This window comes from Salmo salar, chromosome 12, assembly GCF_965601325.2.
Source record: "Salmo salar chromosome 12, fSalSal1, whole genome shotgun sequence".
In the NCBI taxonomy this organism is placed as follows: domain Eukaryota; kingdom Metazoa; phylum Chordata; class Actinopteri; order Salmoniformes; family Salmonidae; genus Salmo; species Salmo salar.
Genome location: NC_138302.1, coordinates 42,503,895 through 42,528,926, shown reverse-complemented (window position 1 = coordinate 42,528,926; position 25,032 = coordinate 42,503,895). Strand labels below are relative to the sequence as shown.

General features: G+C 44.7%; 1 protein-coding gene across 8 annotated transcripts in view; it reads right to left on the bottom strand.

The window, feature by feature from the left end:
* Nucleotides 1-25,032, bottom strand: part of chd6 (chromodomain helicase DNA binding protein 6) — a 137,184-nt gene that overhangs the window by 13,909 nt on the left and 98,243 nt on the right. For 6 of the 8 annotated variants that reach the window (XM_014131640.3, XM_014131639.3, XM_014131634.3 and 3 more), the window contains exons 31-36: nt 22,153-24,156; nt 21,822-21,973; nt 11,091-11,309; nt 10,361-10,933; nt 9,898-10,080; nt 2,961-3,104 (exon numbers count right to left, since the gene is read on the bottom strand). In XM_014131640.3, the coding sequence (XP_013987115.1) occupies nt 2,961-3,104; nt 9,898-10,080; nt 10,361-10,933; nt 11,091-11,309; nt 21,822-21,973; nt 22,153-24,156 (3,275 nt within the window). The remainder of the gene's footprint in view (nt 1-2,960; nt 3,105-9,897; nt 10,081-10,360; nt 10,934-11,090; nt 11,310-21,821; nt 21,974-22,152; nt 24,157-25,032) is intronic. The other 2 variants (XM_014131638.3, XM_014131641.3) reach the window with 2 other exon arrangements.

The following is a 25,032-nucleotide window of genomic DNA, read 5'->3' as shown; positions in this document are numbered from 1 at the left end:
ATAGTGCCCTTAAAGTTCATCACTAAGCTAAGGACCCTGGGAATAAATACCTCCCTCTGCAACTGGATCCTAGACTTCCTGACAGGCCCCCAGGTGGTAAGGGTAGGTAACAACACATCTGCCACACTGATCCTCGACACGGGGGCCCCTCAGAGGTGCGTGCTCAGTCTCCCGCCTGTACTCCCTGTTCACCCATGACTGCATGGCCAAGCACGACTCCAACACCATCATTAAGTTTGCAGACGACACAACAGTGGTAGGCCTGATCACAGACAATGATGAGACAGCTTATAGGTAGGAGGTCAGAGACCTGGCAGTGTGGTACAAGGATAACAACCTCTCCCTCACTGTGATCAAGACAAAGGAGATGATCGTGGACTACAGGAAAAGGGTGGCCGAGCATTCCCCCATTCTCATCGACAGGGCTGTAGTGGAGCAGGTTGAGAGCTTCAAGTTCCTTGGTGTCCATATCACCAACGAACTGTCATGGTCCAAACACACCAAGACAGTCGTGAAGAGGGTACGACAAAGCCTATTCCCCCTCAGGAGACAGAAAAGATTTGGCATGGGTCCTCAGACCCTCGAAGTTCTACAGCTGCACCATCGACAGCATCCTGAATGGTTGCATCACCGCCTGGTATGGCAACTGCTCGGCCTCCGACCGCAAGGCACTACAAAGGGTAGTGCTTACGGCCCAGTACATCACTGGGGCCAAGCTTCCTGCCATCCAGAACCTCTATACCAGGCGGTGTCAGAGGAAGGCCCTAAAAATTGTCAAAGACTCCAGCCACCCTAGTCATAGACTGTTCTCTCTGCTACCGCACGGCAAGCGGTACCGGAGCGCCAAGTCTAGGCCCAAAAGGCTTCTTAACAGCTATTATCCCCAAGCCATAAGACTCAAGAACAGATAAAAAATAATGGCTAGCCTGGCTATTTGCATTAACCCCCCCATTTTTACGCTGCTGCTACTCTCTGTTTATTATCTATTCATATTCACTTTACCTCTATCTACAAGTACGTATTACGCCAATTACCTCGAGTAACCTGTGCCCCTGCACATTGACGCTGTATATATATATATATATATATATATACATACATACATACATACATACATACACACACACACACACACATGTATAGCCTCTTTACTGTTATTGTTGTTTTTTAATATTTTTTTTTTACCACTTATTTTGTATTTAAACTGCATTGTTGGTTAAGGGCTTGTAAGTAAGCATTGCACTGTAAGGTCTCTGTTATTCGGCGCATGTGACAAATACAATTATTTGATTTGATTTAGAGCTCCGAGACAGGATTGTGTCAAGGCACAGATCTGGGACTGCAGAAACATTTCAGGAGTAGCTTCGGGACAAGTATCTGAGTATCTGAATGTCCTTGAGTGGCCCAGCCAGAGCCTGGACTTCAACCCGATCGAACATCTCTGGAGACCTGAAAATAGCGACGCTCCCCATCCAATCTGACAGAGTTTAAGAGGATCTGCAAAAAGGAATGGGAGAAACTCCCCAAATACAGGTGTGCCAAGCTTGTAGCGTCATATACCCAAGAAGACTCGAGGCTGTAATTGCTGCAAAAGGTGCATCAACAAAGTAGTGAGTAAATGGTCTGAATACTTATGTAAATGTGATCAGTTTATTATTTTTAATGAATCTACAAAAATGTCTAAAAACCTGTTTTATCTTTGTCATTATGGGGTATTTATTGTGTGTAGATTGATGTTTTTTTTTTTTAATCCATTTTAGAAAACGGCTGCAACGTAACAAATTGTGGAAAATGTCAAGGGGTCTGAATACTTTCCGAATGCACCATCTTGATTTGTGCAAAGCTGTCATCAAGGCAAAGGGTGGCTACTTTGAAGAATTGAACATTTGTTTAACACTTTTTTGGTTACTACATGATTCCATGTGTTATCTAATAGGTCTGATGTCTTCACTATTATTCTACAATGTAGAAAATAGTCAAAATAAAAAAAACTCTTGAATGAGTAGGTGTCCAAACTTTTGACTGGTCCTGTATACTTCCATACATTTTTTCCTAGCGCTAACTGCGTAGCCCAAACTGTTTGGACGCTATAGACGCTCTAGCTGTCATTGATTGGATTCCAATGCAAAAAATAACAGATCACTCTAGCTTTAACTTTTATTATGCTAATTATATTTTAGCGGGGGAGCAGACAGACTCTAGGAGGTTAACCTACTTTTCTGCAATAATGACTGATCTGGCTTTCAAGTATGTCTATAAAAATAAAAAAAATTCAGAACCATTCACATCCACTAATAATGACCAACTTCTGGTAGTAGGCATTATAGAAAATTAACACAGGTCTCATGAACAATCTCTCAAGGACAAGCCCACATGCTAGTGAGTAGCCAGCTAATCTTTAAATTTAAAGCCAACTTGGATCTATTTGCTTGTTAACAAAGGTAGAACAGTGGAACTGAATAAACCCTCCTGTCCGTCTGCAACTGTTTGAACAACATGGCCTGTTCACTTTGTTTAGATGTTGAAATCAAGAGGCTAAAATGTTGCTAGCAGTGCGTGGTACCGCAATGCTGCGCGCGACAGAAACTGAGCATTAATATTCCAGTCGTTTTCACTGATACTCCCATTTTATTAGGGTCTGCTCTGTTCTCATTTTGGGAGTTGAGACATAAAAAGGGTATCGTTAGAAGGGGAATCAACCGATTCTGTTGGTAGTTGCACAGTGCACACAGCACAGGAGCAAAAGAAAGGAGACCAAAAAGACATTCATAAAAACAAAAAAATATAAAATAAAACTAGATTCTTGCGATGCAGGCATTTGGAACATCGTGCTAAAATACGTTTTTTATCCGACAGGTACTTTACTCTCATATGGTTGAATAGAAACATGATTCATGTCAGTGATGTTAAGTGTGCTTGTGCATCAGTGTTGGTGTGTGGTTGTGTGTCAAAAAGGTTACCCTGCGGCCAGTGCTTCTGTGGACCACGGGCACCCTCTCCTCCCCTGTTAGGGAGTTGACGTCCAGCTTGGTGGGGTCTTTGCAGCGATGTCTCCGCTGTTTGGGCCGCTCCACAAAGCTGTGCAACATCGCTGCGCCAGGAGACTGAAACCCCAGATTTGGCAAGATCAGCACACTACAACATCACCTGTCATCACGTGGTTGGAGAGTTACTTATCCAATAGAACTCAAGAGTATTCTTCAATGAAAGCTTCTCTAACATCAGATATGTACAGTGCAGTATCCCTCAGGGCAGGTTCCATGTGCCGCTACTTTTACAAATGATTTGCCATTTGTCTTACAAGAAGCTAAAATGACTATGTATGCTGACAATTGCACACTAAAGTTGTGGCCAAAAGTTTTGAGAATGACAAAAATATTAATTTCCACAAAGTTTGCTGCTTCAGTGTCTTTAGATATTTATGTCAGATGTTACTATGGAATACTGAAGTATAATTACAAGCATTTCATAAGTGTCACAGGCTTGTATTGACAATTACAGGAAGTTGATGCAAAGAGTCAATATTTGCAGTGTTGACACTTCTTTTTCAAGACCTCTGCAATCCACCCTGGCATGCTGTCAATTAACTTCTGGGCCACATCCTACATTTACGTAATCTACATTACATTTACGTAATTTAGCAGAATGGACTGATGGAAGCCCATTCTTGCATAATCAATGCTTGGAGTTTGTCAGAATTTGTGGGTTTTTGTTTGTTTGAGGATTGACCACAAGTTCTCAATGGGATTAAGGTTTGGGGAGTTTCCTGACCATGGACCCAAAATATCGATGTTTTGTTCCTCGAGCCACTTAGTTATCACTTTTGCCTTATGGCAAGGTGCTCCATCATGCTGGAAAAGGCATTGTTCATCACCAAACTGTTCCTGGATGGTTGGGAGAAGTTGCTCTCGGAGGATGTGTTGGTACCATTCTTTATTAATGGCTGTGTTCTTAGACAAAATTGTGAGTGAGCCCACTCCCTCGGCTGAGAAGCAACCCCACACATGAATGGTCTCAGGATACTTTACTGTTGGCATGAGACAGGACTGATGGTAGCGCTCACCTTGTCTTCTCCGGACAAGCTTTTTTCCGGATGCCCCAAACAATCGGAAAGGGGATTCATCAGAGTAAATGACTTTGCCCCAGTCCCCAGCAGTCCAAACCCTGTACCTCTTTCAGAATATCAGTCTGTCCCTGATGTTTTTCCTGGAGAGAAGTGGCTTCTTTGCTGCCCATCCTGACACCAGGCCATCCTCCAAAAGTCTTCGCCACACTGTGCGTGCAGATGCACTCACACCTGCCTGCTGCCATTCCTGAGCAAGCTCTGTACTGGCGGTGCCCCAATCCCACAGCTGAATCAACTTTAGGAGACGGTCCTGGCGCTTGCTGGACTTTCTTGGGCACCCTGAAGCCTTCTTCACAACAATTGAACCGCTCTCCTTGAAGTTCTTGATGATCTGATAAATGGTTGATTTAGGTGCAATCTTACTGGCAGCAATATTCTTGCCTGTGAAGCCCTTTTTGTGCAAAGCAATGATGACGGCATGCGTTTCCTTGCAGGTAACCATGGTTGACAGAGGAAGAACAATGATTCCAAGCACCACCCTCCTTTTGAAGCTTCCAGTCTGTTATTCGAACTCAATCAGCATGACAGAGTGATCTCCAGCCTTGTCCTCGTCAACACTCACACCTGTGTTAACGAGAGAATCACTGACATGATGTCAGCTGGTCCTTTTGCAGCAGGGCTGAAATGCTGTGGAAATCTTTTTGGGGGATTCAGTACATTTTGCATGGCAAAGAGGGACTTTGAAATTAATTGCAATTCATCTGATCACTCTTCATAACATTCTGGAGTATATGCAAATTGCCATCATACAAACTGAGACAGCAGACTTTGTGAAAATGAATATTTGTGTCGTTCTCAAAACGTTTGGCCACGACTGTACACATCAGCACCTGCAGACAGTGAGCTCACTGAGACTCTTAGCAAGGAGTTACAGTCAGTGTCAAAATGGGCAATTAGCAATACATTGGTCTTAAATGCATAAAACCAAAAGCATTGTATTTGGTTCAAAACATTCTTAGACCTTAACCTCAACTGAAGTTGTGCATAAATTGTGTGACCATTGAACAAGAAGATCAACTCCTAGAAGCAACACTGTTATCATGTTCAAGTTATATTGACAAAGTTGTTGTGAAGATGGGGAGAGTTAAGTTGTTATAAAAACATGTTCTTCTGTACTAGTTGTTGAGGCTTTGATCTTGTCTCATCTTGATTACTGTCCGGTAATATGGTCAGGTGCAGCAAAGAAAACCCTAGTATAGCTGCAGTTGCCTCAAAACAAAGCAGCACTCCTTGCCCTTAACTGCACACACAGAACTAACATCAACAAAATGCATGATAGTCTTTCATGGTTGAGGAGAAAGACTACTTCTCTTCTAGTCTTGAATAAGAAACGTGTGTTTTAAATGCCCACCCACTTGTATAATCTTTTTGCAAACACTTCAAACAGACATACATAATCCACCAAACATGCCACTAAAGGTTGCAAGATCGAATCCCTGAGCTGACAAGGTAAAAATCTGTCGTTCTGCCCCTGAACAAGGCAGTTCCTAGGCCGTCATTGAAAATAAGAATTTGTTCTTAACTGACTTGCCTAGTTAAATAAAGGTACAAAAAGATAAAAAATAAAATGTTACCCAAACCAAAAACAGATTTAATGCATTGCTCAGTTATATATAAAGCCATGTCATCGTGGAATGCTCTGGAACCAGAGGTTACCCAGGCAAAAATAAAAAGTTTAGCTTAAAAAAACAGATTTAAAAAAACATAGTATCACAAGATCGAATTTAACTATACTGAACAAAAATATGAACGCAACATGCAACAATTATATATTTTTTACTGAGTTACAGTACATAAGGAAATCAGTCAAAATAAATACATTCATTAGGCTCTAATCTATGGGCCTTGGAGGTCATAAGCCCACCCACTTGGTAGCCAGGCCCCCCCTTCTTCCACCCCCTCCTCAGACGATTCCGCAGGTGGAGAAGCCGGAGGAGGTACTGGGCTAAAGTGGTTACAAGTGGTCTGCGGTTGTGTGGCCGGTTGGACGTACTGCCAAATTCTCTAAAACAACATTGGACGCAGCTTATGGTTGAGAAATGAACATTAAATTCTCTGGCAACAGCTCTGGTGGACATTCCTGCAGTCAGCATGCCAATTGCATGCTCCCTCAACTTGAGACATCTGCGGCATTGTGTTGTGTAACAAAAGCGCACATTAAAAAAGTGGTCTTTCACTGTTCCCAGCACAAGGTGAACTGTATAATTATCATATTGTTTAATCAGCTTCTTGATATTCCACACCTGGTGGATGGATTATCTTGGCAAAGGAGAAATGCTCACTAACAGGATTATAAACAAATTTGTGGACATCATTTGAGAGAAATAAGCTTTTTGTGTGTATGGACAATTTCTGGGATTTTTTATTTCAGGTCATGAAACTTGGGACCAACACTTTCCATGTTGCGTTTTTAGTTTTGTTCAGTGTATATAAACTACATGACCAAATGTATGTGGACTTCTGCTCGTCGAACATCTCATTCCAAAATCATGGGCATTAATATGGAGGTGGTCATCCATTTGCTGCTATAACAGCCCCTACTCTTCTGGGAAGACTTTCCACTAGATGTTGGAACATTGCTGCTGGGACTTGCTTCCATTCTGCCACAAGAGCATTAGTGAGATCAGGCACTGATGTTGGACGATTAGGCCTGGCTCGCAGTCAGCGTTCCAATTCATCCCAAAGGCAATCGATGCTGTCGAGGTCAGGGCTCTGTGCAGACCAGTCAAGTTCTTCCACACCGATCTCGACAAACCATTTCTGTATGGACTTCGCTTTGTGTACAGGGGCATTGTCATGCTGAAACAGGAACGGGCCTTCCCCAAACTGTTGCCACAAAGTTGGAAGCAAAGAATCGTCTAGAATGTTATTGTATGCTGTAGAGTTAAGATTTCCCTTCACTGGAACTAAGGGTCCTAGCCTGAACCATTATTCCTCCTCCACCAAACTTTAGTTGGCACTATGCATTGGGGCAGGTAGCGATCTCCTGGCATCTGCCAAATCCAGATTTGTCCGTCGGAGTGTCAGATGGTGAAGCGTCATCCATCACTCCAGAGAACGTGTTTCCAATGCTCCAGAGTCCAATGGCAGCAAGCTTTACACCACTCCAGCCGACGCTTGGCATTGCGCATGGTGACCTTATGCTTGTGTGCTGCTGCTCAGCTATGGAAACTCATTTCATGAAGCTCCGGACGAACAGTTTGTGTGCTGATGTTGCTTCCAGAGGCAGTTTGGAACTCAGTAGTAAGTGTTGCAACCAAAGACCGATCATTTTTATGCACTACGTGATTCAGCAATCAGCGGTCCCGTTCTGTGAGCTTGTGTGGCCTACCACTTCACGGCTGAGCTGTTGTTGCTCTTAGATGTTTCCACATCACAATAACAGCACTTACAGTAGACCGGGGCAGCTCCAGCAAGGCAGAAATATGACAAACTGACTTGTTGGAAAGGTGGCATCCTATGACGGTGCCACGTTGAAAGTCAGAGTTTTTCAGTAATAGTCGACTTCACTAATTTGAAGAGGTGTTCACATACTTGTGTGTGATACATATATATATACACACACACACACCAAAAGTAATATTTTCAACAATGTAGAAAATAGTGAAAAAAAGAAAAACCCCTTGAATGAGTAGGTATGTCCAAACTTTTGACTGGTACCGTACGTAGTGCCTTGGGAAAGTATTCACACCCCTCGACTTTTTCCACATTTTGTTACGTTACAGCCTCCTTCTAAAATTGGTAAAACATATATTTTTTTTACACACCATAAATACCCCATTATGACAAAGCAAAAACAGGTTTTTAGAAATTGTTGCAAATGTATTACTAATAAAAAAACGGTCATTTACATAAGTACATTACCCTTTACTCAGTACTTTGTTGAAGAAGCCTTGAATCTTCTTGGGCATGACGCTACAAGCTTGGCGCACCTGCATTTTGGGTAGTTTCTCCCATTTTCCTCTGCAGATCCTTTCAAGCTCTGTCAGGTTGAATGGGGAGTGTCGCTGCACAGCTATTTTCAGGTCTCTCCAGAGATGTTTGATCGGGTTGAAGTCCGGGCTCTGGCTGGGCCACTCAATGACATTCAAAGACTTGTCCCGAAGCCACGCCTGCGTTGTCTTGGTTGTGTGCTTAGGGTTGTTATCCTGTTGGAAGGTGAACCCTTGCCCCAGTGTGGAGGTCCTGAGCGCTCTGGAACAGGTTTTCATCAAGGATCTCGCTGTACTTTGCTATGTTAATCTTTTCTTCGATCCTGACTAGTCTCCCAGTCCCTGCAGCTGAAAAACATCCCCACAGCATGATGCTGCCACCACCATGCTTCACTGTAGGGATGGTGCCAGGTTTTCTCCAGATGTGACATTTGGCATTCAGACCAGAGTCCTTTAGGTGCCTTTTGGCAAACTCCAAGTGGGCTGTCATGTGCCTTTTATTGAGGAGTAACTTCCGTCTGGCCACTAACATAAAGGCCTGATTGGTGAAGTGCTGCGGAGATTGTTGTCCTTCTGGAAGGTTCTCCCATCTCCACAGAGGAACTCCAGAGCCCTGTCAGAATGACCATCGGATTCTTGGTCACCTCCCTGACCAAGGCCCTTCTCCCCCATTTACTCAGTTTGGCCAGGTGGCCAGCTCTAGGAGGAGTCTTGGTGGTTCAAAACTTATTTAATTTAAGAATGATGGAGGCCACTGTGTTCTTGGGGATCTTCAATGCTGCCGAAATGTTTTGGTACCCTTCCCCAGATCTGTGTCTCGACACAATCCTGTCTCGGAGCTCTACAGACAATTCCTTTGACCTCAAGGCTTTGTTTTTGCTCTGACATGCACTGTCAATTGTGGGACCTTATAAAGACAGGTGTGTGCCTTTCCAAATCATGTCTAATCAATTGAATTTACCACAGGTAGACTCCAATCAAGTTGTAGAAACATCTCAAGGATGGTCTATGGAAACAGGATTCACCTAAGCTCAATATCAAGTCACATAGCAAAGGGTCTGAATACTTATGTATTTTTTAAATTTATTTAACCTTTATTTAACTAGGCAAGTCAGTTAAGAACAAATTCTTATTTACAATGACGGCCTACCCCAGCCAAACCCTAACAACGCTGGGCCAATTGTGCGTAGCCCTATAGGACTCCCAATCACGGCCAGTTGTGATACAGCCTGGAATCGAACCAGGGTCTGTAGTGACGCCTCTAGCAGTGCCTTAGACCGCTGCACCACTCGGGAGCCCTAAATAAAAGTATGTTTGTTATTTTTTATAATTTAGGGGGAAAAAAATAAATAAATTCACTTTATGGGGTATTGTGTGTATATTGATGAGTAAAAAAATTATAATTGAATCAATTTTTAGAATAAGGCTGGAAAATGTGGAAAAAGGGAAGGGGTCTGAATATTTTCTGAATGCACTGTATAACTCTTATTCAATTAAATTCCAAATAAATTGTTTTAATGTAATATCTTATGTTGTTCTTGTCTATTACTATTCTGTACTTTCTCATCTATTTATATGTTTTATGTGGACCCCAGGAAGCGTAGCTGCTGCATATGCTGTAGCTAATAGGGATCCTAATAAACTAAACCAAACAATATTCTCTTACTATAAAACCTGGTGAGTTGAACCCTCTTAACATTAACTTTCTCACAATTTCAGAAAACATATGGGTTCCCTCTACCTGCTTATTCCCTCTTGATTCCAGGAATCCTCCAATGGAGAAGGAATCGTCCAACATTGATTTCTGGAGACACTTTCTTTTGACAATGATCAACTCACCGGTGCAAAAGTGGGCAGTTCCATGTTGTAGTTAGGATTCTGCCGCAGCCATTCCATCAGGCCCTTGTTGGCAGCCTCTCTGTCAATGGCCACCACCTCTGGCTGGGTGGGTGTGGAGGGTCCCGGGGGGCACTCTGGTGGGGAGGTGGACGACACCGCAGAATGGCTGACTTCTACCCTACCCTGTAGATGAAACAATTATAGAAAACTCAATCAGATGTCGTTGATTCACCACTCAAATCTAGTATGAAGCTCTAGTGACAACCTTGCGTACCAATGCACATGAATTGCCTCCTCCAAGCACGAAACCACAAGAGTCAACTTTATTGTCCTTCCCCCTGAACTTGGTAGGGGGACAGGTCCACAGTAATTATCATCAAAACCAGGAGGGGCAGAAAACTAGTACCATTAAGCTGTCCTTTTTGCTGTTCACAAAACCAAAAGCACTTCTGACTTTGCAAACCTGTTGTTCCGGCACGTGCATTCCTCTGCTCTTGACGAACCCCATGTCGACTGCCTCCACGTTTCTCCGTCTGCCTCTCCTTCGGCGCATGAAGGCATCGTCGCGCCTCAGGTTGCCGTTGACGATTTGGCCGGTGACTGGGTGGATGAGACCTGCCTGCAGGATCCCGGCCATGTCTACTCCCACCGAGCCCTGCATGGCACTCTGAATGACACTCTGCATGCCGCCCATGGCAGGCAGTTTGTGGGAACTAGGATGGACCTGGTGGCTCATGTGGCCTACAGTGGCTGCCACGTCGCCCCCAATGCCCAGATCGCCGGCCTTGGAGAGGTCCATGGCCGCCTCCTGCCAGCCGTTGAGCAGCAGGGCCCCGTCTCTGTGCGGCACCGTTAGGGGCATCTTCTCCCCTGGATGGCACTGCTTACTGAGCACCACGCCCTCGTACTCAAACGACCGCCTACCCCGCTTTAGTTCGGGCAGATAGGGCGGCGCCACCAGCCTCTCCTGCAAGAGAGGCAAGGATGTCAACCTCCAGCCTCCTGGGCTGCATTCTCCGGCACCTCTTTGCTTGTACTGAACAGGATGGAAATGGAAGGAGAATGGAAGAATATTAAGAAATACTGACAATAGAAAGGTGAATATCCACAAAAACATCAAATAAGATTTTCCACAACAATGGTTATGAATTATGATGTGAGAAAGGGACAAAGCATGAACATGGGATAGTCACCTTGGGCAGGCGGGTGACAGAAGGAGCTGGGATGTTGAAGTTAAGGCTCTGGGATGGCTGTACCCTGGTTGAGATGAAGCCAACCCTCTGGTGCACACTGTTGGGCACACAGGTGTTTGCCAGAGAGCTGGGAGAGTCATACTGCTGGCTGGACGAGGGCCACTTCCCCTTCAAGATGGCGTGACATATACTGTCCAGGCGGTTGATGATCACCCGGTCCTGCAAGGCAAAGTTGCACAAAAAAGCCCCATGTCTCATTCCCCTGGTTCCCAGTATATGGCCCACACACACACCCACACATTTGTGAACAGGGCACGACAGCCCCTCTTCTCCCTCCCTCAGGAGGCTGAAAAGATTTGGCATGGGCCCTCAGATCCTCAAATGGTTCTACAGCTGCACCATTGAGAGCATCTTGACTGGCTACATCACCGCTTGTTACGGAAACTGCAAGGCACCTGATCGCAAGTTACTACAGAGAGTGGTGAGTACTGCCCATGGCAAGCGATACTGTTGCACCAAGTCTGGAACCAATAGGACCCTGAACTGCTTCTAACCCCAAGCCAAAAGACTGCTAAATAGCTAATCGAATGGCTACCTGAACTACCTGCATTAACCCTTTTTTGCAATAACTCAATGCACACACACCGGACTCTACCCATACACTCACACATACTTACACCGACACACACACACTTTAGACCACATATGCTGCTGCTACAGTCTATTATCTAGCCTGAAGCTAAGTTACTTTAACCCTACCAACATGTACATCACAGGGTTTCCATTAGGAAAATGTGGTGCCAGATGTGACCGGGAAGATTTTAATTTACCGTCCATTTTGAGAAATGTTGCATACCCATATGCATTGGGTGCATAACCCATTAGGCATCCACCCATTGTGCTCAGATTGACAGAAATCACATTTAGATTATGGTAATGCATATTAACAGAACATGCAACTCATGTAATGAAGCAGTCAATAAAGCATAATTTTCAAACATTTGCCAAAATGCAATTTGCAGGAAAACACCATTCTAAACAGTGCACCTGGGAAAACACTATTCTAAACAGTGCAACTGATAGTGGTTCCATATGTGACAGAGATGAAAACTTAGAAAGAGGGGGAATCTAAAGATGCAACCACTAGGATGGGTTGCTATTATGACTAGGATTGTGCCTTTGGCTTCTGGACAACATAAAAAAATTCATATGAAACCAATAGAACAGGAGAGAAATGGCATAGTGGCAGGTCCAATAGGGAAGTAAATAAAATACATTTGTGAAAATTATATAATTACTACAGGCTATACATAAATAAATAAAATAATTCCAAATACTTCAAAAGAAAGAATGACTTACCCACAGAGGAATCGAGGATCATTAGCTTCTTTTAAAAAATAGATATGGATTGTTTCAAATCACAAACTTGTAGGACTATGCCTATTTGGGAAGCCAGCAATTTGGACAACACACATGGCAATAGGCAGCCCTAAAATTTCCCGGTTGCTGTAATGCCCCCTAAAAAAAATAATTGCCTTGCGGCCAAAGTGCCCATTGTGCCCTCTTACTTAAATGGCTCTCTCAGATATCTCAATTGTTATTAGCAAATGCCCGTCACGTGATTGGGTCCTTCTCACAGGTGTAGCAGCTCTGAAGTAGGCTACAAGTGAAGACAGACACGTCAGGGATGCAACAGCGCGTGTCCTTATCGAATTCCCGAGGCGCTTATTGAAGATGTTAAAAGAATTGTCCACATATACTTTTCATCACCTAACAAGATGAGGAGGCCTAATGAACAGCAAAAGCACTATGTCAATCTACTATCCCCCATAGTATAAAAGTTGACCTAGTCTGTTGGTCAGCTTGTCCTTCTGTGCGAGAAATAAATATTCCAAACATACTCTGGGACAGTTGTGGAACACTATAGATCCCAAATTAATACAACCACTGTACACCGAAAAACCTTTTAAAGCAATGAGGCTGATGCAACAGATCAGAAAGTTTTATCAACATTTTAAGCTAAACTATTAGGCTATTTCTTCACATTATAAGAGCAGCAATGCGCACACGGCAGAATAGCTACTGTTTTTTTTGTTTTTAAAATCAATTTAATTGGCTATTTTGGTTAATGGCCTAGGTGCCCTATCTGCCTAGGTGGCAGATAGGGCACCTCTTGAAGGCCAAATGGCCTTGACCCTAAAATCACAAAATTTCAGGCCGGTCAGTAGGTCTAACTGATTACTGAGTTGCGGCTTTCAGTGAAAATCATCTAAAATATGCGTGAAGATAATGTGTCTTGAGTATAATTTAAAATCTTGTCTTGTTGCTCTTTGTGCTATGTTGCTCTGTCTGCATGCTACGTCTTGCTTGTCCTACAGTATGTTGCTCTGCGTGTGCTCACTGCTCTCGTCTGTATTGTTATTGTAATTGTTTTTTTGTGCTATGTTGCTCTGTCTGCATGCTACGTCTTGCTTGTCCTACAGTATGTTGCTCTGCGTGTGCTCACTGCTCTCGTCTGTATTGTTATTGTAATTGTTTTTAATAACCTACCCAGGGACTGCAGTTGAAAATAAGCCGGCTGGCTAAAACCGGCACTTTTACTGAAATGTTGATTAATGTGCAATGTCCCTGTAAAAATAAAATAAACTCAAACTGTTGAGACAAGAAGCGGAGGGGTGTGTGGCGAAGATATAGGCGAGTCTCTCTCCGAATGGCTACGCTGTCTTCCGCCAATTCTTGCGCATTCATTGTGTGAATTGTTTACCCTTTGATCATAAAAATAAAATAAAAATATCCTGATTACATACAGTATGCATCCAAGAGTAAATGTACTGTTAATCTCTTGTCTCTTGGTTACACTAATTTCTGTTAATGCATGTATGAATTACAGTCATTTACCATTCTCATTGTTTACAGAGTTCACAAACTGCTACACTCATTTCATAACCATCACTTACAAGATTCGTCATTTTTTTAATTGTCTTTTGTTTGGAGTGCGCCATGTGAGCAATGAGCATGTGTCTGCTTTCTCTGTCCTGGTAATGTTGAGGGCTTGTGCGCGCATGAGCACGCATAGAAGTACCTGGCCTGCTGCGTGGAAATGTAGGAACGTTTTTTTTTTTTACATTGCGAATGATAATACACAGAAAGTATTCACACCCTTTGACCTTTTCCACATTGTCTTGTGTTACAGACTGAATTTAAAATGGATTAAGATTTTTGGGCCCTTGGAGATTGGCCGAAAATTGCTAAGAGCTTAAGAATCTCGATTACTTTTCTTCAGAAGGAGTTTCACCATAGCAGTTTTTAGTGCAGTCTGGAAAGTGAGTGATTAACAATTGCTTGCACTTCTTCAAATAAGACTGTTTTGAATAAAAACTGACAGATAAAAACTGTTTTGAAGAAGGTGGTGGGGATAGGATCGAGAAGGCAGAAGGCGTAAGTTTGATATCACTTTCCTGAGCATGTCTGTGTCAACCAGTGAAAATAACTCCATAGTATCTTTGCGTGGTAGGTTAGGGCACATATCAAACTTCTCAGTTCTTGCTTGACTGATACCCTGCCTAATGTTCGCAATCTTATTACAGAAATATGCCGCAAAGGATAGGAAAGTTCACATAGGTTTGCGGGGGTAGGATTTATCAGGCCATCAATGGTCGAGAAGAGCACTCTCAAATTAATTTCATTAATAGTGATCAAGTTAGAAAAAGTAGCCCGTCTGGCATTTCTATTGCCAGAATATCATAATGGACCTGCAACTTTGACTTTCTCTTCTTCTGCAATTTCTCTTTAACTTATTTGTTTCTTCACTCATCGAAGGTGCTCTCCATTTGGATGTGGTCTTTTTCAACATTACTGGAGCTATGGCATCAATGGTTGCCCTTAATTTGGTATTACATTTATCAACTAAATAATCACAAGAGGAATGCAGAATGTGATGGTGTATTGGTCATACACTTAAAATCTGTAGCAACTTCAGAGATAAGATAGCGTTTCTTAATAATACATTCAGTATTACCCTGTGCTAACAAGGTAGTAAAAAATACACAGTGGTGATCAGATAAAGTGCAGTCGGAAAGTATTCAGACCTCTTGACTTTTTCCACATTTTGTTACATTACACACACACACACACACACACACACACACACACACACACACACACACACACACACACACACACACACACACACACACACACACACACACACACACACACACATATATATATATATAAATAAAATGTAAAACATTTAAAACCTCACCAACCTACATACAACACAATTTTTTCCAAATGTATTGAACCTTATTTGCATAAATATTCAGACCCTTTGCTATGAGATTTGAAATTGAGCTCAGGTGCATCCTGTTTCCATTGATCATCCTTCAGATGTTTCTTCAACTTGATTGGAGTCCACCTGTGGTAAATTCAATTGATTGGACATTATTTGGAAAGGCACACACCTGTCTATATAAGGTCCCACAGTTGACAGTGCATGTCAGAGCAAGTTCCGAGACAGGATTGTGTCAAGGCACAGATCTGGGGATGGATACCAAAACATTTCTGCAGCATGAAAGGTTCAAGAACACAGTGGCCTCCATCATTATTAAATGGAAGAAGTTTGGAACCACCAAGACTCTTCCTAGAGCTGGTTATCAGGGGAAAGGGCCTTGGTCAGGGAGGGGACCAAGAAATGTATGGTCACTGACAGAGCTCCAGAGTTCCTATGTGGAGATGGGAGAAGGACAAGCTGTAGTCCAGGGTGGTTTTCAATAAGTACGCCCCTACAGTTTGAAGATAAACATGTTTCAGTTAGAAACATGTAATCAACTTTGAGCTCAGTAACGAGGTCATTCACGAGAAATAACATTTAAAAGTGCCATATTCACCCCTGGGGCATCTGCCTCAAGGTAACCAATGGAATAACAAATCAAGTTATTAATGTTATAACCACGTTTTCTGATAGTCTCCAATCTATCACAATGGTAGGATATGACAGTTTGTATAAACTCACTATAAGGTGGAGTTAGAGGAACATAAATTAGGTTACTCACAATAACTATAGTGCAATTTCTATGGGTGTTGATATACTTTCCAAGTCCTCTGTTACTGATGATGAGAGGGAGGACCCTGTTCGTTAGTCTCTAAAACAGCTTGCGATGTTGCTGGAAATAATCCTGGAACCCCTGCGTTTAGGGTGAATCCTGTCTCTTTTAAAAAGTGCATGTTCAAATAAAATTTGATTGGTCACATACACATATTTAGCAGATGTTATTGCAAGTGTAGTGAAATGGTTGCTCCCACAGCAAATCAAAGTTGTCACAAAAGGAGACATTCTGGTTGTTGCAGAGTTTCCCGGTACTCGTTTAGGGCAACAAGTCGGCTGAAACGTTCCAAACCCCTTCAATAGCACGGGAGGGGGTAAGGGCTAATTATTTTCTTCCCTGTGCTAGTGAGAGTGTTTACATTTTTTTTATAGTCCTCCCTCAGATTGCCTAAAGCAAAGGTTGTTAAAACCTACGTGAGGGATAATGGTGTCAATATTGGAGTAGTTGGCCAGAACTGTAAGCAGGAGGGAGTTGATGTCATGGACACAGGCTCCTGGGTGACAGTGGACCTTCGCCGGTCCACAGACCGTAGGCAGGCCAAAATCTCTTACCATCGAGCTGCCCACAATGATGGTGCTCGTGATGGAATCCGATGGGGAAGGAAGAGGGGGAGCGGGATGGGACTGCCTCGGGCAGGGGGGGGATGGAGGCTTCGACCCAGGCTAGCCCGACTCTTTGCACCAGCAACAGTTTATGGCATCGGAAACCCCAGGATGGTTGAAGATGGCCCAAGACCCTTCCGTCTTGAGTCAGCGGCCTGCTGAACTGTGGTGGCTGTGGGGGAGGGTGCCACCGGGTCGGCCATCAGCTGGTGGCATACTCCCAGGATCTGTGCTGACTCCCGGGGCCTTGAGAAAATCCAGTCTCCCATGGGCCGTGGATTTGAGCTTAACATCTGTCCATTAGATTGGGACAGATCAACGCCGCCGACTCATCGACAGCTTTGCTATAGGAGGCATTTATAATGGAGATTTGGTTTGCCTTGGCAAGGTCGGTGTACTTAGAAAGCAGGTTATCCTTTTCTCGCAGCCGATCTCTTGCATTTAGGGCAGACAAATCCCTGTCCACTTTTCAGTTCCACCTTATCTTGTGATTAAGTGGAAATCATTTCACACCTAAAGCATTTGTGCCCAGCTGTGGATAAAAACACAGGTGAGCTAGCGCTGCTAGCATAGGTCTGCTCTGTTTTCATGACGGGTAGCAGCTAACTGGTACTTAACAGGAATCCGGAACACAAACTTACGGTCCCAGCCGTAAAGGCAAACTGCGTTGCGGAATCCGTAGCAATAAAAACTTTAGCTATGATTCAAAATGATTTAACCCATAACAGTCCAAGCCCTGTCTAAGTCGGGGGAGGAAGGGGGGTTCTACAAAACTATATGGAATTGTGTTAAGAAGGTCATTCCAAGGATAATTTTGCCATTTGAAGTGCGACATCGGCGGATTGAGACACATCCAATGCAAAAAAACAAATCTCTCACTTAAACAGATTTTTATGGGGATTTTTTTTATTATACTAATAAGATTTCTGCGGGTGCGCGAGCATCCACTCTAGGGGGTAAATCAAAACAATTTCATAGAAACAACAAACCGAATCTAGGCAGTACACTCTGTCTGTTGCGCGCTTGGATGACGTATGTTGTGTGAAGTTGCTTACAGTGAATGTTCCTGAGTGGCCGAGTTACAGTTTTTATTTAAACCTACTTGAAAATCTATGGCAAGACCTGAAAATGGTTGTCTAGCAATGATCAACAACCAATTTGACACAGCTTAAAGATTTTTTAAATATTTTATTTATTACCCCTTTTTCTCCACAATTTCGTGATATCCAATTGGTAGAGAGCGAGAGTTGCACCCCTTCTGAAAAAACCTACACTCGATCCCTCCGATGTCAACAACTACAGACCAGTATCCCTTCTTTCTTTTCTCTCCAAAACTCTTGAACGTGCCGTCCTTGGCCAGCTCTCCTGCTATCTCTCTCAGAATGACCTTCTTGATCCTAATCAGTCAGGTTTCAAGACTGGGCATTCAACTGAGACTGCTCTTCTCTGTGTCACGGAGGCTCTCCGCACTGCTAAAGCTAACTCTCTCTCCTCTGCTCTCATACTTCTAGACCTATCTGCTGCCTTTGATACTGTGAACCATCAGATCCTCCTCTCCACCCTCTCCGAGTTGGGCATCTCCGGCGCGGCCCACGCTTGGATTGCGTCCTACCTGACAGGTCGCTCCTACCAGGTGGCGTGGCGAGAATCTGTCTCCGCACCATGCGCTCTCACCACTGGTGTCCCCCAGGGCTCTGTTCTAGGCCCTCTCCTATTCTCGCTATACACCAAGTCACTTGGCTCTGTCATATCCTCACATGGTCTCTCCTATCATTGCTATGCAGACGACACACAATTAATCTTCTCCTTTCCCCCTTCTGATAACCAGGCGGCGAATCGCATCTCTGCATGTCTGTCAGACATATCAGTGTGGATGACGGATCACCAGCTCAAGCTGAACCTCGGCAAGACGGAGCTGCTCTTCCTCCCGGGGAAGGACTGCCCGTTCCATGATCTCGCCATCACGGTTGACAACTCCCTTGTGTCCTCCTCCCAGAGTGCTAAGAACCTTGGCGTGATCCTGGACAACACCCTGTCGTTCTCCACTAACATCAAGGCGGTGACCCGATCCTGTAGGTTCATGCTCTACAACATTCGCAGAGTACGACCCTGCCTCACACAGGAAGCGGCGCAGGTCCTAATCCAGGCACTTGTCATCTCCCGTCTGGATTACTGCAACTCGCTGTTGGCTGGGCTCCCTGCCTGTGCCATTAAACCCCTACAACTCATCCAGAACGCCGCAGCCCGTCTGGTGTTCAACCTTCCCAAGTTCTCTCACGTCACCCCGCTCCTCCGCTCTCTCCACTGGCTTCCAGTTGAAGCTCGCATCCGCTACAAGACCATGGTGATTGCCTACGGAGCTGTGAAGGGAACGGCACCTCCATACCTTCAGGCTCTGATCAGGCCCTACACCCAAACAAGGGCACTGCGTTCATCCACCACTGGCCTGCTGGCCCCCCTACCTCTGAGGAAGCACAGTTCCCGCTCAGCCCAGTCAAAACTGTTCGCTGCTCTGGCACCCCAATGGTGGAACAAGCTCCCTCACGACGCCAGGACAGCGGAGTCAATCACCACCTTCCGGAGACACCTGAAACCCCACCTCTTTAAGGAATACCTAGGATAGGATAAAGTAATCCTTCTAACCCCCCCCTTAAAATATTTAGATGCACTATTGTAAAGTGGTTGTTCCACTGGATATCATAAGGTGAATGCACCATTTTGTAAGTCGCTCTGGATAAGAGCGTCTGCTAAATGACTTAAATGTAAATGTAGTTACAGTCTTGTCCCATCGCTGCAACTCCCGTACGGACTCGGGAGATGCGAAGGATGTGAGTCTTGCGTCCCCCGAAACATGACCTCGCCAAGCCACACCGCTTCTTGACACACTGCTTGCTTAACCCGGAAGCCAGCTGCACCAATGTGTCGGAGGAAACACTGTACAGCTGGCAACCGAAGTCAGCATGCATGCGCTCGGCCACCACAAGGAGTCGTTAGAGCGCGATGGCACAAGGACATCCCAGCCGGACAGTTTTCAATACATTTGCTCCCATTACTAAAAGCATGTTTTCACTTTGTCATTATGCAGTATTGTGCATATTAAATCCATATTTAATTCAGGCTGTAAAAACAAAATGTGGAATAAGTCAAGGAGTATGAATACTTTCTGAAGGCACTGTTAAAACTCTAGTTCCTCACAGTAAGGTATTTGAAAAATCTTTCCAACATTCTCCCCCTCGATAATCACCAATCTTCGGTATGAAAGATCAATGGAAGTTATAGGCCTACTGCTACATTGGCCTAAAAGCTATGAGTTCAATGCGCTAATTTATTTAGCCGCCAATGGATCACGGTGTATCAATGTATCCATTTGGCAGAGGCTGGTGATGTCGCATTAGTTGACTTTTAACTTTTATATAATTTTAATTCAGATATTCATTATTAACCACGGGATAACGATTTTGAGAAACAAAAACATTATTATGGAAATGAAACTGTTCAACAAAAATGTGCATATGACAATCATAACTGGCACGCAAAACGGTAGAAAATGGTAGGATAAATTGTAAGCTTCCCCAAAATTGAAACTCACGTGCCGCCTATGAAGCCTTTAAAAGAATTGCCTTCACGTTTTCATGGTCGGATTTTGCCACCAGGTTTCAAACAAATAAGTATTTTTTCAAAATGCATACTGCCTCCAGCTCACATTGTAAAGTGGTGGGTGATGTGCTGATAGCCTGTTGCCTGCACTTGAATGGTAAATGGGATACGTGCTTCAATTACCAGTTGAGAAATAAAAGTAGCAGCTCTTTTTAATTGTGCACCAAAACTGTTTAACACGCAATTGCATTTAGAACTGTTTGAGCAAATGAATGGGCTTATAAAAGCACACATTTTACTCGTGGAACATCCAGCTGAGGAGCTGCAGGAGAAATCCCGCTCAAAATAGGACCTGTACGCTGTGCGCGTGTGATAGATGTGTTGGATAAATAAGATACAACTACTGATAAATAAGATGACTAATGAAAATACACACAGACCAATTTAATTCTACAAAATCGACTAGCCTTTCCATCAATGAATAAAAAGCATTATTTTGCAATGGGATTTTTTTGCGGGGCCTGCAACAGTTTTATTTTATTGGCTTTTCATTTATACATTTTTTGGCCAAAACCCCCAAATTGCTGGCTAACGGAAACCCTGGTACTTAGCTACCTCAATTAACTCGTACCCCTGAACATCGAGCTGGTACTCCCTGTATATAGCCATGTTATTTTTGTTATTATTATTTTTTAACCTTTATTTAACTAGGCAAGTCAGTTAAGAACAAATTCTTATTTACAATGACGGCCAAACCCTAACCTGGACGACGCTGGGCCAATTGTGCGCCGCCCTATGGGACTCCCAATCATGGCCAGTTGTGATACAGCCTGGAATCGAACCAGGGTATGTAGTACTGAGATGCAGTGCCTTAGACCGCTGTGCCACTCACCACTATTGTTATTCACTGTGTATTTATTCCTTGTGTCACGATTAGAATTTTTTTTAAAATAAACAAATATCTTTGCATTGTTGGAAAAGGACCCGTAAGTAAGCATTTCACTGTTAGTTTAAACCTGTTGTTTACAAAGCATGTGACAAATAAAATTTGATTGATTTGATGGTCTAGCTGTCAAAATTGGCGACATATCATGAAAATGTATGATTAAGAAAATCTGCTTTTTGGTTAGGGTTTAGCATGAGGTTAAGGCTATGGTTAAGCTTAGGATTAGTTAGAAAATGAATATATATATATTTTTTTTTACTTCTTGCTTTACAGCTAACGCTAACCCGATAGTGACAACCAATTGTCTTGGCAAACATGAAACAAACTGCTTTCGAAGTGGTTTGCGGGTCAGCTCCCTCCAAACAAATCATTAAAATCCAGACGGAAAATATTTACACAAGAAGCAACCTAATATCACACAGTCAAACTCTCAGTCATTTAGTAAGTTCACCATTCTGCCATTCTCAATGTTAAATACCTTTGGCCACTCAGAGAAGGAGTAGAGGGCTTTCTCCTGCAGCAGTTGGGCGATGGTAGGCTCCCTCGCGTCCTGCAGACTGTCAGGCATCTCACACATGGACATGGGGGCTGCAAACCGTGCCACCTCTACATAGCTGTCCACCACGGAGGCTGTTGAGTGGTTAGTACATAAAACAAGATCTCAACTACAGGGCATCAGGAGAAGGTGCGTGGAAAGGTCATTTTCAATGCTACATGTTTAAAGACTGCTAAAAAACTAAAGCCACAGCAATTTTTACCATATTTAATTACCATATTTGAATCTTTACAACTGTCTAGCTGTAGGTTACCTGGAGTTTTTCCCCTTTTTTGGGGCCTCTCCTCGATCTCGTCCTTCACTTCCAGCAGCCCCTTTGCCTGCTCTAGTTTGGGCGTGAGGACAGTGCTGTCAGGCTCCAGGATGTCCGACTTGCTCTCAGAGCTCTCTGGGTCCAGAGGAAACTCCAATTTGATCTGTGGCTCAGGCTGGGACGTGGGGACTGAGGGGGACGGGGGCAGAGACTCTGTTGCGTCAACAGTGGGTAGTGTGTGTTCGCTGAAAGTGCTCTCTGCTTCGGCAGGCCCCTCTGAGGCCTCTTCTGGTTCTACGTCGTAATGCTCCTCGAATGGCCCTGCGAATGGTTCTTCTCGTGCTGGGTCTTTACAAGAGTCTTCCAGAGGCCCCTCCACTGGTTCCTCCTCCTGGGGATCCATGGGTGACATCTCCAAAGGTTCTTCAAACTGCCCCTCTAGAAGCCCCTCCTCCCCTGGCCCCAAGGCCATGTCTCTTTCTAAAGTGTCTTCCCTTGGCCCCTCTAGAGCAGCCTCAAATGACTCTACTGGAGATCCCATTCCCGTCCCATCGCAGGCACCCTCGAAGGGCTCCTCTTGGTGAGAGTCCTCGCATGATATACCTGAGGCTTCCAGGCCCTGCTCCGGCCCCACCAGATACAGACTGTCCACAGACATTTCTTTGTCAAACTCAAAGGCCACATCATCCTCTGCCTCTCTCTCCTTGGAGCTGGGCATGTGGGCGACGGCGTCCGAGTTGCTCAGCTTCTCCTCTGGCTCCTCGGCATCACCCTGGTGGTGGGGGTACAAGGTCATATGGGACAGCGACAGGGGCGGAGGGGGGACGTAGGGTGAAGGGCAGCTTGCGGAGAGGTCGGTGTGCTCCTCAGCAGGCTCCTCCTCGTTCACGCCGATGTCCTTGAACAGCATAAAACTGGAGGGTAGCGGCTCCCCTGGGCCGCTCCGGGATGGGGGGATACCCAGGCAGTCATCAAGCACTCCCCCTGCTCTGTCCTCCCTTCCCCCATCTCCCGGCTGCTCTTCGGGGTCCAGGAACGCCGTCTCAAGGGCGGGCGCCCCCAGGATAGGGTCAGCGTCGTTGAAAATGTCTGCGGCGCCGGCGTGGTCCGTGCTCTCCCAGGGCGCCTGCAGCTCCTGGTCCAGCTCCAGCGAGGGCGCCATGAGGCCCGTCTCCTCAGAGGAGCCCTGCTCCCCCACCAACACGTCGCTGCGCAGCTTGCCCGAGATGATAGGGTCCATTTCGGCCGACTGCTCGCCATTCAGCTCCCCCTGCACACCATACGAGTTGAGCATGCTCTGGCCACCCTGCGCTGAGTTGAAGGGGAACCCGTTGAAGGCCTCCTTGGCAGACTTGCAATGGAGGGAATCTGAGGCCAGGCCCTCTTGCTGCAGTGAGGCCAACTCCAAGGACTCATCCAGAGGGGGGCAGTCCAAGAAGCCCTCCCTGGGCCCAGACACCATACCTAGGCTGCCCCCGGGATCCGTGCCCACTATCTCTGGCGGGTGACCATGGACGTGGATGTGCGGGTGAGAATGGGCATGGATCGACGAGGAGGAAGAGGGGGTGGCTGGGTGGTGGTACTCCGGCGGCTGGGGAGAGTGGCATTGACCGAGGCCCGTCTCATACAGGCAGCAGGGGTGGTGGTGGGGTGAGGGGGTCATGCCTGCGTGGTGCACCCCAGGATGGTAGCCCTTGTGATTCTCCTTCTGGACGTAGTTGCGGTGGGCCTCCAGGAAGGAGAGTTGCGGGTCGTTGAGGATGTAGTAGTCGGTGCGGCTAAGGCCGTGGCGGGCTGCCCCAATCAGGAGGTCGCGGTCGTGTTTGCCACACTCCCACCACACGGGCAGGTAAAGGCTGGGCCGACACAGTTGCAGCCGTGGGCCCAGCAGCAGGTGGCGCAGCACCTGCTCTCTGACCTTGCGCAGCAGTTCGATGCGGTAGAGAGTGCGTGCTGCTCGCTCCTCCGTGATGGGCTCTACAAACAGATTGTGGTCCAGAGGCCCTGACAGACAGATGGAGAGGGCTTACTTTCATATAATTGTATCATTCAAATCACACCATTGCAATGTCACTACTATTGTAAAAATAATACTGTCATAAATCTACTAACTTCCACCTATCTTCCCCATGCTTTCGAAAGCACCGCTAAAATATGCAAACAAATCTATAAAGTGAAGCATCCTTTTAACACAACTTCCTTTGGCAGAGACATTTGTTAATTTAAGGATCCAACCCCTTTTTAAAAATGTTCGCATAAAATGACATGCCCAAATCTAACTGCCTGTAGCTCAGGACCTGAAGCAAGGATATGCATATTCTTGATACCATTTGAAAGGAAACACTTTGAAGTTTGTGGAAATGTGAAATTAAATGTAGGAGCACATAACACATTAGATCTGGTCAAAGATAATACAAAACATGCGTTTTTTTTGTACCATCATCTTTGAAATGCAAGAGAAATGCCGTAATGTATTATTCCAGCCCAGGTGCAATATTTGGCCACTAGATGGCAGCAGTGTATGTGCAAAGTTTTAGACTGATCCAATGAACCATTGCATATCTGTTGAAATGTTGTATCAAGACTGTAGAGGTTAAAGGTTGAGTAAGATGTTGTAGAAGCTTGCAGGATGCATTACTAAGCAACAACAGCTGCAAATACCAATAAAACATCATCATGTAATTATTTCCTTGCTTTGTCTAACTACACTATTTTGAATGTAGGAAATATGTTTTGTGGTTCCAAGTGGATTATTTATTTTGTTTCATAGCACAAAAGTATTCTAGAAAGTTTATCATATTGGCTTTTGCCAATCATAAACTATTTACATATTATAGAAATGTGGGTACATGTGGATTAAATTCTTACTTATTGCACCTT